This window comes from Chrysochloris asiatica, unplaced genomic scaffold (assembly GCF_000296735.1).
Source record: "Chrysochloris asiatica unplaced genomic scaffold, ChrAsi1.0 scaffold00011, whole genome shotgun sequence".
NCBI classification, from domain to species: domain Eukaryota; kingdom Metazoa; phylum Chordata; class Mammalia; order Afrosoricida; family Chrysochloridae; genus Chrysochloris; species Chrysochloris asiatica.
The window spans coordinates 36,592,580-36,611,850 of record NW_006408529.1 but is presented as its reverse complement, the minus strand read 5'-3'; the positions used below and the strand labels follow the sequence as shown (position 1 = coordinate 36,611,850).

The following is a 19,271-nucleotide window of genomic DNA, read 5'->3' as shown; positions in this document are numbered from 1 at the left end:
TTTTCACTGCAATTTCCACAACATGGCAGAGACACCAAATACTGTCTGAGAAGAGGCACTTTGGGTCTCCTGGTGTGGGTAGGACAATCACCATTAACCACAGCCCATTGTTGTTGTTGTTGTTAAGTGCCATCGAGTCGGGTCCGACCCATAGCGACCCTGTACAGGGTTTCCGAGGGTGTAAATCTTCACGGGAGTAGAAAAAAGCCTCATCTTTCTCCCCCGGAGCGGCTGGTAGTTTCGAACCCCTGACCTTAAGGTTCGCAGCCCGATTCATAACCATTACGCTACCACAGTCCATAAGCTTCCTTAACTGTTAACAGAGCATTCCCTACCAGGAGCACACACCCTCTGGGTGTGACTCTGGGAAATGAGCAGAAAACCTCAATCTTGCCTCATCCTGATTGTTATGTATGAATGGAATTTGCATCTCACTTAGCATTTAATCTGACAGCATTTCAGGACACATACCCATTGGGGTCATGAAATACTGAGTTTATATGCACTGTTGCCTTTTTCTCAAAGGAACCAGGAGGCGTCTTTTGCAAAGAAAAACATACCTTCTTTTCTTGAATCCTTGATTCTGGTCTACAGATGGTGAAAGGAATCGTTGAGCATTGATTAGTGGTGAAGAGATAAAACTTCCTTGGGGTCTAGTCATTTGAAACAATGAGAGAATAATACGAGATCTTCTATAAAACATTAGCATTATGTTATACAGACTGAGAGGGCTTCGAAAATTCAAAGAGAAATCGGATGGATCAGAGTATACAGGCTTTATGGAAGAGAGTGGTTTCCAGGAACTGTTACTGTTTGGTGCCATTGAGTCCTTACTGACTCATAGTGAATGAAAAACTCCCCGGTCATCTATAGTATGGCAAAGTGTACTGAATTAAAAATGATGCTGCAGAGATGTATCAGGTATGCAAAGATGTCTATCAAAACAAAAACATCTAATAAAGTGACCTAATTTATATTAAAGGAGATGTGTGTACACAGAAAAAGGACATAAAAATACTTACTAAAGTATTAACATTGATTTAGGGGGGAGAGTTGTAGGATACTATTTCTTTCTTGCTTGCTTGTTTGTATTTTTTTAATCCCCCCCACTCCCTTGGAGTAAAGGATAATGCACATGAGTTTATGTACCAATAAGAAATGTTCTTTAAAAAGATTCAACTTTGGAAAACAAACTTGGACACACAATGTTGTCCAGTTAGTTGAACTAAATGTCTAGGTCTCTTGGTATTCCCAATTGTAAAAAAAAAAAAGAAAAGAAAAATCCATTGTTGGGTATGGATTTATTATCACTTATTTTAATCTCTAAAAATAGAAGAAATACATTACTGCCCTTCATTTGAAGAATGTTGGTGGAGCAGAGACTTAAGATAAGCAAAAATATACCAGGAGAAAAATCTCTGCTCTGCCAATAAGCTACACTGTGACCACTTGGCGATAGGAACAGCAAGCAAGACACATTTCCAGAACAAAAAATGATCTATATGGATATCCTAGATGTTTTAATGAAAGGAAAATCACCTCAGGTCTTTGCACTTAATAATGTTTATTCCTTACCCCTTCCTTATAAGAGAACTTTATTAACACGTATAGTAAGTCCTCATGGAACAGTGAGATAAAACCATCGGGCTGCGAACTGAAAGGTTGGCGGTTCAAACCCATCAGCTACTCCACAGGAAAAAGATGAGGCAAGTCTGCTTCCCTAAAGATTTACAGCCTCCAAAACCTTACAGAGCAGTTCTACTCTGTCCTAGAGGCTGACTATGACTCAGAATTGACTTAAAATTGATGGTAAGGTGAAGAGGGAGGTAAGGTATTTATGGCATGAATATGATTGCAATCTCCTACTGGAAAATTTTAGTAACTTCCTCATTAGGTTGTGGAGAACTTTCAAGAACATTTATTTGAATGAGTGGGAAGACCCAGGTCAAATTTCTGGGTTCTGACCCCTTCATCTCTTATACTGAGAAACATCCAAGCATGACCTGGTCTGACTTCATTACTGAGAAAGGATACTCATTCCTCTTTTTTGTTGACTTCAGGGTAAGCTCACACCAAAAGGATTTATCTGTCTAATCATGACAATAACAGGAACAAGAGCAATTCTCATGTTGGTTAAAGGTCTGTGGGGGTGTTTTGAAAGAGGAGTGGATAGTCAATGGTGACAACTTCTTGGCTGTATTAGAGGTTTCAAAAAATTCACAGAAAAACGGAATTAAAAGATAATGAATTTTTACACGAACTCTCTTGAAGCCCCTTCGTATATTTGCCAAAATCAGAAACTCAGAGTAAGTCCAAAGTCCAATAGTATTTTGAGTCTTTACTACCTCCCCACTGATTTTTGTTTTTGTTTTTATGATACAGAGTCAGCAGGCTGGGTGCACTATGACCAAATGGCAACAGATGCTGGACTTGCAAAGGGCAAGATGCTTCCCTTTGATCATCTAAGAAGTGGAAGAGAATGGACAAACATTCCCGATTAGGACACTTTCATTTTGATTCAACGTTTACCAGTAGTTCCGTGAATGTTGAAGAGTGACAGAAAGAGCCGTTCCAGATACCAGTAAAATCAGACATTCTTCATTGCTGAGTCCATCTCAACTATAAAGAAGTCTGGATAAAGTGTTCCAGTTCTGAATGTTTTAGTCTTGTTCACCATGCTCAGATGGTAGATGCAAAAGTAGTTTTCAATGTAAAGAATTTTAGTGCAATTACAGTTAACTCTGGATAATGGAAAGTTGTAAGTGGCTTAAATTTAGATCATTACTGATATTTTTATCTTGCCTTTTAAAAAATATGAGTGGTCTTAACATAGATCTTACCAGGAAAATAACTGATACTTTTAAAATGGGGGGAAATGCCAACTTTTATATAGCATATGAAATCCTCCAAGTGAATATGTCAATATAAATTTTCATATTTTCAAACTAATAACTTATTTCAATATTGTTCTTGTTGTTGAGTGCCATCGAATCAGTTTCAACCCATAGCAACCTTGTATAGTTTCCAAGGAGCAACTGGTGAGCTTGAACCGCCAACCTTATGGCTCAAACCAACTTTGCAGTTCAGCGCATTAACCCACCAAGCCACACAAGCTCCATTACAATATTAACTTATCTCAAATTAAAGGTTTAACCTTTTTACTAAGAAATGAAAGAAGAAGAAAAAAAATTAAACCAACACTTCAGACACTGGAATTTTCAATTAGAATAATTCTTCCCTGTAAACTTTGGAATTTACAATGATCTCATCTCCTCTGAACAACAATGTACCCTTCTCTTCATATTTAAAATACATAGTCTCTCAGCACATTTAATATACAAACAAAGCTCTTTCAATAATGGGATCTGAGCAGAAACTTTAATCTTATCTTGTGCTCCAGTAAGTGAACCAACCCTCATCAACAGGTCCCCCTGCCTACAAAAAAGTTAAACCAATTGCCACAGAATACTATTCTACTAATTTCGACTGCACACAGAACCCTAAATACATCACTCCACTTTTCTCAAGTAAACAGTGTTTTCTCTTTGAAAAGATGTGTTATTTTTAAGTGTCCTAAAAATTAAGTAAACCATTTTCAGCAAAATATGTTTCTAATTATTAATGAGAAGATGACTTGTATTCCTGGAAAAACCATGCACCGCGAAGAGCAGAAGTTTGCAGCTGCAAGTCAGCAAGAATTTATAAAAGCAAAACAATGGATAAGACTTCACTACTTTTCTAGCAATACAAACTGGGGATTCTGACGTACTGCACTGATTAAGTGGTCACTGTGCCGGTGTTTCTTCAGAGGCCTGCTATCTTACACAGACATGATTACAATCCCCTCTGCATTAGTCAAGAGACAGAAGTCATTACTTATTGTCAGGTTATCAGTTTAGATTTAGGAAAATGAAGACCGTAGTTAAGGTAGCATTTCAAAACTTTGATTTCTTTACAGGATTCTTAACTAACTAAGAGTCAGAACAGACTCAATGGCACGTAGCAACAACATTAGCAAATTCCAGGAACTGAGCTTCCATCTTGCATAAACACCAAAACCCAAACTCACTGTCACCAAGTCAATTCTGACTCACACTGACCCTAACAGGACAGAGGAGAGCTGCTCCAGGGGGGTTACAAGAATGTAATCTTTTTCCCTATGTACAATAGCAACTGGTGGTCTCAAAGCCGACCTTTTGGCTAGTCGTTGAGCACATACGTCATTGCTGTCACCAGGGCTCAACTTAAGGCTAAATGCTGTTGTTAAGTGTCTACGAGTTGGTTCGGACTCATGTAGTTGTTGTTGCTAGGTACCATCGAGTCACTACCAACCCATAGCGACCTATGCACAGCAAAAGGAAACAATGCCCAATCCTGGGCCAACCTCACTACTGTTGCCATGCTTGAGTTCATGGATGCTGCCACTTAGCCAAGAGAAACCCTGTATAGGGTTTCAAGGAGCAGCTGATGGATTTAAACTGCAGACCTTGCGGTTAGCAGTCCAATACTTATTCTAAATCACCACACCAGCACTTAGTTGTTTTGTTGTTGTTAAGTGCTGTGTGCTGTCTATAAGTCAGTTCTGACTCATAGCGACCCTATATAGGGTTTCCCTTGGAGCAACTGGTGAGCTTGAACCACAGACTTTTTCCCATTCTATATTTATTCCCAGGAGCTCTGGTAGCGTAGTGGTTACAAATCGGGCTGCGAACCTTAAGGTCAGCGGTTCGAAACTACCAGTCGCTCCATGGGAGAAAGATGAGGCTTTCTACTCCCGTAAGGATTTACACCCTCGGAAACCCTGTACAGGGTCGTTATGGGTCGGAACCAACTTGAAGGCACTTAACAACAACATATTTATTTCCAAGTTTTACTAGAGCAGTGGGCTTTTTCCAGCAAAAGCTGAAAGTGTAAATAAAGCTGAATGCCACACTGGGTATAATTCTACTCAACCTGGTGGCTCCAGCAGAACCAGCCAGCCTCTTTGAAATTTTCAGGTTCACAGAGGGTACCGCCTGCCTGCTTCAGACAGTAAGGTGGGTGTGCACCCAAGCAAACTTCTCCTTCCTCCCTTCCCCCATTAGAATGGCTAAAGCAAAGATTCATTTCCTAGCTCTGGTTTTCTGCATAACGCCTCCTCAAAACACAAAGACTCAGGATGAGCCTTAAAGAGTCCTTTTGTTTAGAGAGGGTCATTTCCTGCAGCTAGCTTACACCCAGAAACTCCCACCCATTTCGAAGAGAGGCATTCATTTTCTTATGGAATTTAAAAAAAAAAAAAAAAAAAAAAACTTGAGGTATGAAAAACAAACTTAAGAAAATATTTTCAAATACAGAAAGGAGTTTCCAAAGTGAGGAGCCTTCACTAATTTTTCATTTCCTTAAAATGCTAAATAATTTAACAACGAAACAGGAAAAGTCTGGTGTTTTCATTTAAAAGAGTTACCACCATTCCCCAAGTCTATCCCTTCAGCCCTGATGCATCTTGGCATGCAATGGAAACCTTCCACATAACAATGGGGAAATGGAAAGTGGGAATGGTAATGGAAAAAAATCAGAGTTGAGGTTCTTCTAATGCACATCAGGTGTAGTCTAACGAATCTCTAGACTTTAGTTATGGAGACAGCTAAAGTGACTTCTCTAAGGTCGCAGAGATAATAAGAAAAAGAACTGAAGGGTATTGGTGATCTGGTTAAAAACTGGCATATATAAGGACACAATGGATTGGTTGTAAAACTATCAGACAATGGATAATGGCAAAGTTTTAAAAGTTTGCACAAGGTCAAGTATTAGGGCAGAAATAAGGATAATCCAATGCCTGCATTTTCATTACTGAATTACCCATATTAAGTTGGTTCTGATTTATCCTAAGGGGCAACTCTATTACTGCATTAATCTGCTCAATTAGCAGGTGGTTTGCCAGTCTGATGTACAAAGTACTGAGGGTTTACATTTCTTTTATCCTGAATTGTCATCTGTTCTGCTGCATAATGAATAAAAACAGCCCCAGAGTCTGTGAGTACCGCTGTACAATTCACAAAGCACTGACTAGACACTCCCCTCTTGGCTAAACATACAGGTGTGTAAAGGCTACATTCATCTAGCTAAAGCTGACATTGTTTTGAGTGTGGGGACTACATAAGATAAGCACTGGACTGAGAACTAGAAGGTCTGCAGTTCAAGCCTGCCAGCAGATCCTTGGGCAAAAGATGGGGCTTTCTGCTCCTGAGAAGATTTAGCGATTTAAAGCCTCAGAAACCCTATACATAGTGGCTTTGAGTCAGAGCCGATTCAAGGGCACTGAACAAAAAGCACATACCTTTTTACAGGAGGAGAGGATAGTGTGCTTCAGGCTAGGCTCAGTCTCAACACCAATTTGGCCTGGGTTATTAACATAAACAAGAACCACAAATGTAAAACAGGAATCAGATTCATGACATTAAGCACTTCATCATACCCTGCTTATACTTATGTTTCTCTTCAGACGAGAACCACATTTCACTACTGATCTTTGGAATTACCAACTTATTAGTTTTCCATTATAACTGGACCAAGGGGAAGATTCCTTTTAGTTTGAAAAACTGCTACATTCGTCCAATGCAGAGTCTTTCATTTGTCCTCCAAACAAAATGTCTAATTTAAAAGGAAGTGAGATTATGATTGTAGTTTCTGATGTAATTAAGGAGGAAGGGGATCCAGAAATGAATTGACAGCAATAATTGAAATTTAATCTGAAAAACACAAAGATTTATGATGGTGTGGTAATACTGTATGAGCTTCAGAGCTTGACATGCTGATTTGTATTCCAGTTATTTAACAAATCAACTTATTGAGCAGTTCCGAGCATTGTTCTAGGAATTGGGGGGTATGGCATTAAACAATGCAGAGGAGGTGCTTGTTGCCATGGGGCCACAGGGGAGCAAGACAATATTAAATGAGTAAAATAAGCACACACAGTAATGTCAGTGAAAAAAAAGGACTATCTGGAAAATAAGAGGGAAGTGACAGTGGTTGGGAATGTGGGGTTATACTTTCAAGGGAAGATCAAAGACCTCTCTGGGATGACATTTGAACTGAGATCTAAATGCGTGACAAGAATGAATCTGCCATGTAAATATCTGGGATAGGGTTTTCCAGGCCAAGGGAACAGCAAGCATAAAGGCCCTCAAGCAGGAACAAGTTTGGCAAGTTGTAGTTACCTATGTAAGACCCAAGACACTGAAGTATTCTGCATGATTTGTGGCACAGGAGGTCACAGAGGTGAATCTCGTGAACCTTGCGCACCACAAGAGAATTTTAAGCTCCTCAGCACCAGCTGTTAAAACTTCACACAAATCTCTTAGAACCTCAGTTTTCTTAGACATGAAACTGGGATAGTAACACTTCATCTGTTTTGTTAAAGAGCAATGTTAGAAGACAAGGCTGAATAAATGTTGGGTCAGCTAATTGAATTAATATGAAAAATCTATACACGCTTTTACAAGATTGATTATATTCGGATTTGCACCGATCACCAATGCTCCCTCCAATTTTCTTAGTACATACTATTAAAATAAGAAAGATTAAAACAGAAAGTTTTACAAAAACAAAAATGGTCTCAGAGTTAGCTTGAACAATTCTTTTGCTCATTATTGGGGAAACGCTTGGAGGATCTGGCAAAAAGGAAATGGGCTTCCAAGAGTGGCAAGGGAAGGCGGAATCACAATACTGAATGGCAGGGCCTAAGTCACTGTCATCCCTTCTACTCTGATAAGTAAGACCCTGAGGAGCAACAATTACCAACAGTTTCAGTGCCCAGTCAGCCAGCATCCCTAGACAAGCACAGGACGGAAGCGCATGTCCCCAGCCCCCCAATCACATCCTGCAGGCTTGGAGGGATACTGTATTTAAAAACAGATGCCTCTTAGGAAACTCACACATTCTAAGTCCTGTAGCTCACACATGCTGGGTAAAGTAATTACACTTTTGTAGCACTTCCCCTCTAAGCACAAAGGAAATTCTGGTACTTCTGAAATAAGATAGCACTTTCTGCAATGCACCTTCTCCCAGGAGGACTTAAATATCCATCTTCAAGGTGGGTATAAAAGGAATTTTCACAAAACAGGATCCTGGGGATTCAAGAAAGAAAGAAAGAAAGAAAGAAAAAAACACCAATATATATATACATTTTAATCTTCAGGATTGCTCTTAGGATAATGTTGGCTACCAGCCAGCATAACTACCTGGTGGCTTAACACTATTAAGGAAAAATTAACTCACGATAAACGAACTTATTTTCAGGGTCAAACAGATGCACCCCAAGTTTGAGGTTCCCCAATTCATCATGTAAGCAAACTCCTAGTGGCTGGCTGACAGGATTGAGCCAGGCCACCTACACACTCTCTTTGCATTTAAATTTGTGTAACAATATATTACAACCTGGAATTTGGATCTACCTTCTGAGTAAGACTGGCATGCATGACTGCAATTTCCTTTTTAGTATTCTACACAGCATGCATCATAGAGGGGGTTGCTGTTGTTATTGTTAAGTACCGTGGAGACTGCAAATCTTTATGGGAGAGAAAGCCTCATCTTGCTCCTGTGGAACAGCTGGTAGTTTCGAACCTTAAGGTTCGCAGCCGGATTCGTCACCACTATGCTACCAGAGCTCCTTTCAAATAGATAAGCATACAATTATATGTTGTTGTTAAGTGCCTTCAAGTCGGTTCTGACCCACAGCAACCCTATGTAGGGTTTCCGAGGGGCGACTGGTGAATTTGACTGCAGTTCAAACCGACCTTGTAATCTAGTGCTTATTCTACACCAATATATATAGTTGTTGTTAAGTGTCATTGAGTCAGTACAGATATATTTTATGGCTTGTTATTAAGTGTGTCGAGTTGGTTCCAACTCATAGTGACCCTCTATAGGGTTTCCGAAGAGTGGCTGGTGAGCTTGAACTGCCAACCTTGCGGTTCAAACTGACCTTGCAGCCCAGCATTGCCACACCAGGACTCCATATTATGGCTAGGCAAGTTATATATAATACATTTTTTTTTTTTTTTTTTTTTCCTTCGAGTTTTTATTGTGGATTGAGTAAAAGTTTATAGGGCAGATCATCAGTTTTACATTAAACAAATCATACACCTTGTTTCATCACAATGATTACAATCCCCTCCATGTACCATCAGTTAACAGTATTTCTCTCTATTCACTTTAGCTTTTTTTTTTTTTTTTTTTGTAAAAACTCTCAGGTAGATATAATAATTTACATTACCAAGGGCACATTCTGCAAGTCTGTAATACATTCTTGTTGTTATTACATGCCGTGGAGTTGGTTCTGACTCATAGCGACCCTGCACCAGGTTTCTGAGGCTGTAACTCTTTAGGGGAGCAGAAAGCCTCATCTTTCTCCCGCGGAACAGCTGGTAGTTTCGAACTGCTGACCTTGCGGTTCGCAGCCCGATTTGTAACCACTACGCTGCCAGAGTTCCTTGTAATACATTCTTAGGTACCTGAATTAAAGAGTGCATTTAAAAAATGTTTCTCAATTTTCCCTGAGAATGTTAATTCTCCTGCTCTCTCCAACTGATTTTTCACTTGGCTTCAAAATAAGTAAATAGTGTATCTTTCCTCGTCTACATTTACAAGGTTTCCTAAGTACTTGGGTCCTATGCCGCTCTTTCAATTTTGGAGACACTCTTCTCATATCTGCTCCTGTAAAGATTTACAGCCTTGGAAACCCCATACAGGATCTCTATGAGTCGGAACCGACTCCATGGCACATAACAACAACTAATATCACCCACATTTTCAATAGCCAGCTATATATTCTTTCACTGTTTGGAAAAATATAAACATGTTGAAGATGGGAACTCTCACCTTCGCTTCCTAGCTGTCTACTTTCCCTATCAAGCTTTTCTTTTCTATTTGTACCAAGATATCCACTATGTAGCTAGTGGCCAAGAAAGCAAACCTTGAGAAACTGATGGATGTCTCCTTTCAACCAAAAACCTAACAGTCATGGAGGCTGGCCCCTAACCACCTCACCTCTAAGTCTCTCTTCCTTTCAGTCACCACTGCCAGCCACTACACCTACCTTACTTTTACTTGTAAGCCTTGGTCTAGTCTCGTCTCACTGATCTTTACTCTTCAACGTTTACACCCCTTTCCCCACTGGAATGTCCTAAAATGCTACATACATCTCTGTTATACTACTATTCCAGCTTCCCATCACAGGGTAGAGTCAAAATCTCCCCGCGTGGAACACAAGCTCCTCTTTAATCTCACTGTCCAATGCCTCCTTCTCCACTTTCATCCTGACTTCTCCTCTCCACTTCTGCCACACCTTGGTTGCCTTCAAGGTTGGAATCCACCAAGGAGCGCCTCAGAAGAAAGGCCTGGTAAAACTAAATAACTTCTGAAGTCAGCCATTGAAAATTCTATAGGGTGCAATCCTACTCCTGGGTTTGCCATGAGTTAGAATTTTCATGTTACCATAGAGCTGCTCTCTTTGCCTGAGCTGTCTTCTCCCCACTGAGATAATCCTTTCCTCATCTAACAAAAGAGTTTTACAGAGGCTTCACTCAAATGTCACCTTCTTTTTCTTTAAGATTTTCCAGTGACACAGTTCCTGTCACTTCACCAAATCAAACAACCACCTCAACTTTTAACACCATGCTTTATTATAAGTGTTTGTTTACACAGGGTCATCACCATTAAACTGTGAGCAACTTAAGAGTAGGAACTGCCTCTCATTGATCTTGGCAACCCCAGAATCTACACATGAAGTACCCAGTTATTTAACCTCTCAGGGCCTTAGCTGAGCCCACATAAAAGCTTTTTGCAAAGCTGAAACAACACATGTAGAGTGCTTGATATATAGCAAATACTCAATAGAAATTCTGAAAATGTCATAGGTTCAAATTTTTCCATGTTCTCTTTATTCTGATATCAGCAAAATTCACAAATTGGACACCTTATTTTAAGAAGTTCCAACAAGCAGCCTTTCTCCAGTATTCAATCAGCTTCACGTTCCAGATAATGCAAGCACAGTCTCACCACACACACACAGAATGCATTGAAATTGTTTAAAATATCTCCCCAGTACACTTTAAACACAAAGGTGCGAGTATGAGAAGTTATATTCAAGATATGTCAAATGTCAAATGTCCGGGTCATGGTGCTCCAAAATACTCACCTCAACATTACGTTCCATTTAATTAATACCTGGTCCCAGGTGGCCTCCAGCCCACCACCCCAGGCAGCCACTTTTGCTACAGCTGTTAAGGTTCATTCTCCTCATTCCTTCCTTCAGATTTTCTTTGACCAAAGCAAGCAGTTTGAGAGGAACATTTGCATTCCCTTTCCCCTACCCCCAGGCAGACACTAAGGTGCCAAATGAAACTGAACACAAACATTCCAGAGTGGCTGTCACACAGAGCAGGCTTGTTTAGGAAACTAGGGTCTCATGCTCGTCCACTTAACCAAGGCTACCGGAAGCCCACTTCAAAGAAGTCAAATCAAATCAATGGTGAAAACTCAACTGAACCTTGGAATGAGGCATCCTACATCACTATGGACTGCCTGATGGTATGATTACCTGTGCCCATCTGTGCACTCAAGGGAGGACAAGGATGAATCAGGAAATAATGTTCCCATGGGTCGGTCCTTCCTAGACTTCTCTATATCCTTAGTGGGCAAGAAACCCTCAATATTAAACAAATGGCTGCTTCTGAACAGACATTCTCACCATGCTCTTTCATAAGGGCATGTCTATAAATGATATATTTATAAAGAATTGTTAAGTGCTGTCAAGTCGGTTCCGACTCATAGGGTTTGCAAGGAGCAACTGGAAAGTGCATCACCGAACTTGTGGTCCCTACAGTGCCATACCACATACAAAATTACCACTTAATCTGGTACTGAGGCATTGCTCTCATTAGGTGTTGAATACTAAGAATACTGTGATAATATGACATGGATCCTTTTTTAAAAAAATGTAAGTAAGGCAAAAATCTAGGATATATCCAGGTATCTCCAGAAATAGACATAGCAGAAAGCAACTTGTAATGGAATTCTGAGAAGGAAAAAAAAAAATCTCTTTAGATGGGGCACTCGGGTGAGGACATCAAAATGTGGACTGAAACTTGAATCCTGCCTTGAAACCTTGAAAACAGATCAAGAAAAGAAAAAGAGTAGAAAACCTGTCTGTGGAAGCAAATGGTCTGCACAGCGTAAGGCAATCCTGAATGCCAAGCTTGGACTTTATTTTGTGGAGAACAGAGTAGTGCTAAAGAATTTGGGATATCAGAAGATCTCGGCAGTGTAAGGATGGACTGAGAAAGGATATTAGACTAGGGTAAGCTGCTAAAGATCAGTAAAATGATCCCAGATAAGGAAATGAATGAGAAAGGTGAAGTGGAACAGAAGACCTCATTCCTGCAGCAAGGAATGTGGGCAAAACTGACTATGCTCAACCTTATTGTTTGGGGAGGTCTGATAGCGTAGTGGTTATGACTCAGGCTGCAAACCTCAAGGTCAGCAGTTCAAAACTACCAGCTGTTCTGCGGGAGAAAGATGAGGTTTTCTGCTTCTGTAAAGATTTAAAGCCTTGGAAACCCTGTACAGGGTCGCTATGAGTCGGGACTGACTGCACGGCATATAACTACAGAAATTCCAGACATTAGAAAGATGAAGCTTTCTGCTCCTGTAAAAACAGAAATCCCACACTGGTTGATGAGTTGGAGACGACCCCATAGCACATCACCACTATAACCATCACTGAAACGCCGGGAGTCTTGGTGTAGTGCTGTGGGTTAATGTGCTCAACTGCAAAGTTGGTTTGAACCACAATATCAGCAGTTTAAGCTCACCAGGCACTCCTCAGAAACCCTATACAGGGTCACTATGGGTCAGAACTCACCGGTACTTAATAACAACAATAGAAATTCTAGGGGAATTTAATGAAATCACCAAAGAGACATTCAGTTATTTTTGTCCACATGTTGATTTTTGCAATTTTAAACAACATAGAAACATTATCATAAAGTAAATAACAATGACCTGTAATCAGATCATTTTTGCTAATATTTGGTTGGTTATATATGCTTATTTTAAAGAACTGATATCATGCAATATAAAACTTGTTAATCTCTTTTCATTTAATGCAATAGGGAATTATAAACATAGCATGTAGATAAGCCAGTTGTCAGAGGAGATCTGTGTAAGCGCCACAGGATTTTTAATGGCTGATTTTTTTTTTTTTGGAAGAGTATCACCGGGGCTTTCTTCCATGGAATCTCTAAAAGAACTTGAACCTCCAAACCTTTTGGTTATAGCAGCAGAGCACAGTAAACTGTTTTTTTGCACCACTCAGTGGGTTAATGCGCTAGACTGCAAAGCCCCGTTTGAACTGCAAGATCGGTGGGTCAAGCTCACCAGCTGCTCCTCAGAAACCCTATACAGGGTCGCTATGGGTCGGAACCGACTCAATGGCCCTTAACAACAACAACAACAGGGACTACATATGATCTCTAAAGAGAATGCTGTGATAATTATCTCCTCAGTTAAAATATGTTGTTGTTAAGTGCTGTGGAGTCAAGTCTGACTCACAGCGACCCTGTACAGGGTTTCCAAGGAGCAGCTGGTGAGCTTGAACCACCAACTTTGTAGTCAGCAGTTCAGTGCTGACACTACAACACCACATCAGGATTAGTCTTTAAAAACTATGGCTTTTAATGGCTGAATAATATTCTCTTTCAATGATTGTAATAAGACTCACTTAACTATAAGGAGCTCAGATGGCACAGCTGGTTGAATATTGGTTTGCTGTCCTGGTGAGGCGCCATAGGATAAGCACTGGACCACAAGGTAGGTTTAAATCAGTTGAAACTCACCAGCCACTCCTTGGAAACCCTATACAGGGTTGCTATGAGTAGGAAGCGACTCAGAAGCAACTCAATGGACTCAGGAAAGGACAGGATAAGGAAAAGGAAGTGCTGACTGAAAGTACAAATAACACTGCTGAGGTGAATGAGGAAAGCCCTGTGTAGTAGTGTTTTGGGCCTCCTACGAATCTGGCTGCGAACCTTAAAGTCAGCAGTTCAAAACTATCAGCTGTTCCGCAGGAGAAAGAAGAGGCTTTCTGCTCTCATAAAGATTTACAGCCTCGGAAACCCTGTAAAGGATCGGCTATGAGTCGGTACGGGCTCCACAGCACAGAACCACCAATCATCATTGGTGTAATCCTGTGGGTGAATGCGCTGGACTGCAAGGTAGGTTTGAACCACAAACTCCGTGGATCAAGCTCACCAGCCGCTCCTTAAAACCGATACAAAGGGTCGCTATGGGTCGGAACTGACTCAACAACGGCACTTAACAAGAACAACAACTGAAAGATCAGCAGTTGGAACCCAAGAACTGTTTCTTGACTGAAATATGAAGCAATCTGCTTCCATAAAGATTCACAGTGTTGGAAACCCTTGGAAACAGAACAGTTCTATTATGTCCTATAGAGTCACTGAGTCAGAATCGACTTGACAACTGTAAGTTTGGTTTTTGGGTGTTTTGGTGTAATAATCATTTATATAGCTCATATATATTGGTGCTTACCATTTTCTTAGGGTAAATTCTTAAAGTTACTGAATCAAATGATGTGTAAGCTTTTTTATATACGATACAAAAACTTTGAACACTTATATCCTTCAAAGCAAAAATTAGTATGAACCCTCCACAAATTATATGAAAGTATCTCCACAACGAACCTGAATCTATAGTGCATCGAAACTATGCATCAAAAAAACAAATGTCCTTGGAAACAGGGGGAATGTATTTGCACATAAGGGTACATCAGGAAAATTCTAAAATCAACACTGGAAAATAACTCAAGTGTATGCCGTACTGGCAGTGGTCTTACAGCATCATTCCACTATGAGGTCACTATACTTTCATCCAAAATACTGTCACCAAATACTATTCTATGATTGAAATATAAATTTATTGTATTAGACTTGATGTAGAATAACAGAGACTCGAAACAGTTAAATTGTATAAGACTGCCCAGTATTTTCCCAAAGCCATAATGTAGATTAATCTTAACACTCAATGTGAGGTGCCACATCAAACTAACATGGTATGTTTTTCTCTGCCAATTCTAAGAAACAACATTTTTTATGAACCCAATTATTTTGATGAAATTATGAAGCAATTTAAAAATATGGAATGCAAAGTAAAGATCAGTATTAACCTCTAAAGAATGGTCTTTAGATGATTTCTGTCCAACATCTGCCAAACATCTTTTCAATCAATATTCAAACTGTGCCAAGATTTTTTGCTTTTTTTTGGTTTTATTTTAAGTACAAGTCAGTTCAGTCAAAGCAATTTAAGGGAAATTACTCTATTTGACATCAGTGCCTCAACACAATAAAATGCCTTTTAAAAATGATTTGTAATCTGCCTGGAAAGTAACCCATGACATGGACAGAATAAAACCAAAATTACATATTTATCCCACTTTCTTAAATTTCTGTATGAAAATCCAGTGTCCAGCAAATCAAGTATTTCTTTCAATTATAAGATGAAAAAGTTTCAGTATTTGAGTGCATTAAATGGTTAGTGAGACTTAGAGTCTAAGACCTAAATATTATTAATAAAGTCTGATGAGTGCTAACTGCCAAAGGTATTTTTAAGAATATTATATACTCCAAAATTGGAGACAAATTTAATTTTATTTGCAAAACTATTTTAAAAAATTATCTGATACCCTATATATAAGCTGTATCAATCTCAGATTGCAGTAAGATCTCAGCAATTAGTTTTTCTTTATAAGGACAACTTATACAAGTATACACAATTACAACACACTGGAAACCAGGAAACCAGTTGTACTATCTCTCTTACACAGTAGCTTAGCCAAATCGTGAAATTATTTTTCCTCAAAGTTTTAAATGCTATCCAAAGCACAAGTACATGTCCTTCCCAAGTTCTTGAAAATTTTCAACTCTAACAGGCCACAAAAATTATCCAAAATCCTACTCTATTCATTGTATACAGCTGGAACTAAGGGTTTCCACATCGCTGTTGCTCCAGAGTAAAGTATTAAGGATCTCAAATACAGCTAACACATACTGAATGATAAAAGCTCATTTTTTAAATAGGAGAAAATTATTTTTAAAATCACCCTGATGATCTATAAACTATTTTCTCTTGACGATTTTACTCTTTTCCATGTCAATTTAATGGCGATCAGAAACTAGAACAGAACATATTTTTCCTCTTTTGTCACTGTGTGTTATATATACATTTTAGATGTGTGTGTTCTGTTTACTAGAGTTCTTTGCCAAGGCTTTTTAATGTGTTTAAGGAGGAACTGCTGATCCACTGGGTGGGCAGGGAAAGCGTCCAGGCTGTGGTTTTGTATGATGTCGAGCACATTAATAGGACCCACCAAATACCATTATTTATTTTACTTGTGGCTCTCAGGGTTAAAGAAGGAAGGAGTCTGCCAAAAAAAAACAAAACCAAAAAACTAAGTGGGGCAAAATTATCTAGATCATTTAGGTCAACTATTTTCTGAATTTCTAACATAGTCCCTTCTCTCTTTATATTTTATACACCCTCTCTCTTGTACCACTTGAGTTCTGAGATCTTCCTGAGACTGTCCACCTATTTTTAAACTAACTAGTTTTTTTTTTTTTTGCTAGAGCCACATGTCATTCCTACCTGAAAAGGAGCACAGGGCAGGTAGGAAGCAGTGACTATACTGAGAGGGCCTGTGATTGGTTTTATTTGTACAGTCTCACACACATTAACAGTAAGGCCCCCAGAAACAATGCAGTCAACACCTCAGTCCTGGTTGCTGTTGACTTGAGTCTAGCAGAAAAATGTGACTTTTGTCTATTTAATTTCATTAAGTTAAATGGGTTAGGGTTTTAGAATACTCAAACCTCTTTTGCTGTCTACAACCTAAAGCAAAATATAATCTGGTTTGCCTTATTAAACTTTTTACCAGTTACAAGTTTTCCCAATTGGGTGAACAGAGAAAAAGATGGTTTCATACAAATATATTTTTATCCCTCAAGTAAACAGATTGCCAATCTGAAATAGAAAAGTTCCTGAAGCAAGCAAGGATTATCTTTGTGTGCTAAGTGGATTGGTGAGTTAACTAAAAACCAAACTTGCCTTCATTTTTTCAAATTTCACATGTGATAGGGTAAAGAACTTAAATAGTAAAGGAACCCATAAAAGTGCTACAAAGATAAAAAGAAAAAGTGGAACTTGCAATTCAAAGCTTTAAAAAGCTTTGCAAAAGAAATGTCAGTAGTATTGCTTGTCATGTAATAAATCAAGCACCTACTTTCAAAATAATAGTTGATCATAAAATAGGACAATTTCTCCAGCGGAGAGGGCAATTTTAATCTTTCCACAATTCACCTAGATTGCATTATCATACAACTATAAAGAGTAAAATCTTATCTTTATTTTGAATCGTTTTACACAGACTTAGTTTTTTCCTTTATCTTTCCCACAAGTAGTTCCTATTTAACAAATACACAATACTCAGCTGGTTTATACTCGTACACATGAATGAATTCCCCAACGTTTGACTTCACTATCTGAATTTGTGTGTGCACATACAGAGTGCCTCAATTATAATCTCAGCTTCCAACCGCTCTGAATCGTCTTTCCACGGTGTCCACTTTATATATTAGGATGCAATTCATATAAGGTCAAATGTACAAGTGTACTTTCTGGCATTTGCGGTTGGCCCAGGATCTGGAAAAGTTTCGTTCTGCTGTGCATAAGGTCGCTATGAGTCGGTACCGACTCGAAGGCACCTAACAACAAGTTCTTTTTTAAGTCTTCAAGAACTCATCTAGGTAAGATCTTCAAAAGTACAAGAAAAATACTGTTTTTTAGCCTCCAGATACGCTACCTGCAGGAACGGTGTTATTTAACATGATGCATAACGAATATCCTAGGTACAAAACTTTGCAAAGTCTGGATTCCTCCCTACACTTACTGTAGTTTGTGTTTCCACCAAAGGAACTCTTCGCAGCCTCACAATTTCATTTTTATTACGGATACATCACATAGCATTTGTATTCAGAAATAACTGTTAAGTTTTTAACCCTTATGTTCAACTCCCCACACGTGCATTGTGCCTAAATTTACCAAAGTTAATCGTCCAGGTTCGGGGTCTTTGACTCATCAGAAAAGAATGCGGCTGATGAATTATCTACTTATTAAACCAAAATGCTTCCGCTTTAAAGATATTCACCAAGAACTTGTACATTGAAAGGGAGGGGCAGTGGACAGAAGTTATCTTTTTATAAGAACTTGTCTCCGAGTTTCTTACAACACACACAATTTCCAATCCCACACTCAGAACTATATCCTGACCCTCCAGGTCCCAGTAATCTGAGGTCACCCAGAATCCACCTCTCGATTCCTCTTTTTAAATCCCTAGCACACAAAAGTTGATCATTACACTTAGGAAAGTCTCCGAAAAGTTCTCAGAGTTACGCAATTTTAGGCACGCAGTGTGGTCACACAAAAACACACTCCAAAGATACACCCTTCGGGGGTCAAATTTGGAGGCTTGCGTCTTGGGGCACAAGGGTAATTTGCGAACCTTCAACTACGGCACCCCCTTCCTTGGGCACCCTGCCCACCGCCCGGCACCAGCACCAGCGCCCCGCCGGCTTCTCCCTTCCGGCAGCCGGCACTTAGGAGAAAGCCGGCGGCTCCAGTCCCAGGTCGCACCGAGCTACTCAGTACCTCTTCCTCCTGAAGGTTGGCCTCGTTTGGGGTGTTTTCCTTCTCGGCTTTGCTGCCGTTGTTCATCTTCCCGGTCCTTTCTCCCCGGGCGGGGCTGGGGCGCGGGGCTGGGCGAGGGCGCTCGCCCACGGTTCCCTTCCCGGGACACCGGAGCTCCCTCGGGTGGGGCGCCGCGGGTTGCGAAGGCTGGAGCTGTGGCTCGGGCTCCGGAGTCGCGTTGAGACTGCCGCGGCCGACGACTCAGGAAGTGCAGGGAAGAGATCGGGCAAGGAAAGGGCAAGGGAACGGAGACAATCGGGGAACCGGGAGAGAGACCTGGAGAGGGCGGGCGCGAGGGAAGGAAGAAAGGATGGGGCTACAGAGTTGAGGATGTGGCTGAGTTGGGGCTGTGGGCTGCCGCTGCCCGAGTCTAGCAGCTGCTGGAGCGGGGGGAACGCGGGGTGTCCGGAGAGGAGTTCGTGCGGGGCGCGGGCTCGGCTGCAGCTGGGACGCTGGGAGCCGGAGAGCCGCTG

General features: G+C 40.2%; 1 protein-coding gene across 3 annotated transcripts in view; it reads right to left on the bottom strand.

Annotated features, from left to right (window-relative positions):
- RBPMS (RNA binding protein with multiple splicing) overlaps positions 1 to 18,882 on the bottom strand; it is a 205,852-nt gene extending 186,970 nt beyond the window's left edge. For 2 of the 3 annotated variants that reach the window (XM_006834493.1, XM_006834491.1), the window contains exon 1: positions 18,760 to 18,825. In XM_006834493.1, the coding sequence (XP_006834556.1) occupies positions 18,760 to 18,825 (66 nt within the window). Of the gene's footprint in view, positions 1 to 18,759 lie in introns of all 3 variants that reach the window. The other variant, XM_006834492.1, reaches the window with a different exon arrangement.
- Between the last annotated feature and the right edge of the window lie 389 nt (positions 18,883 to 19,271).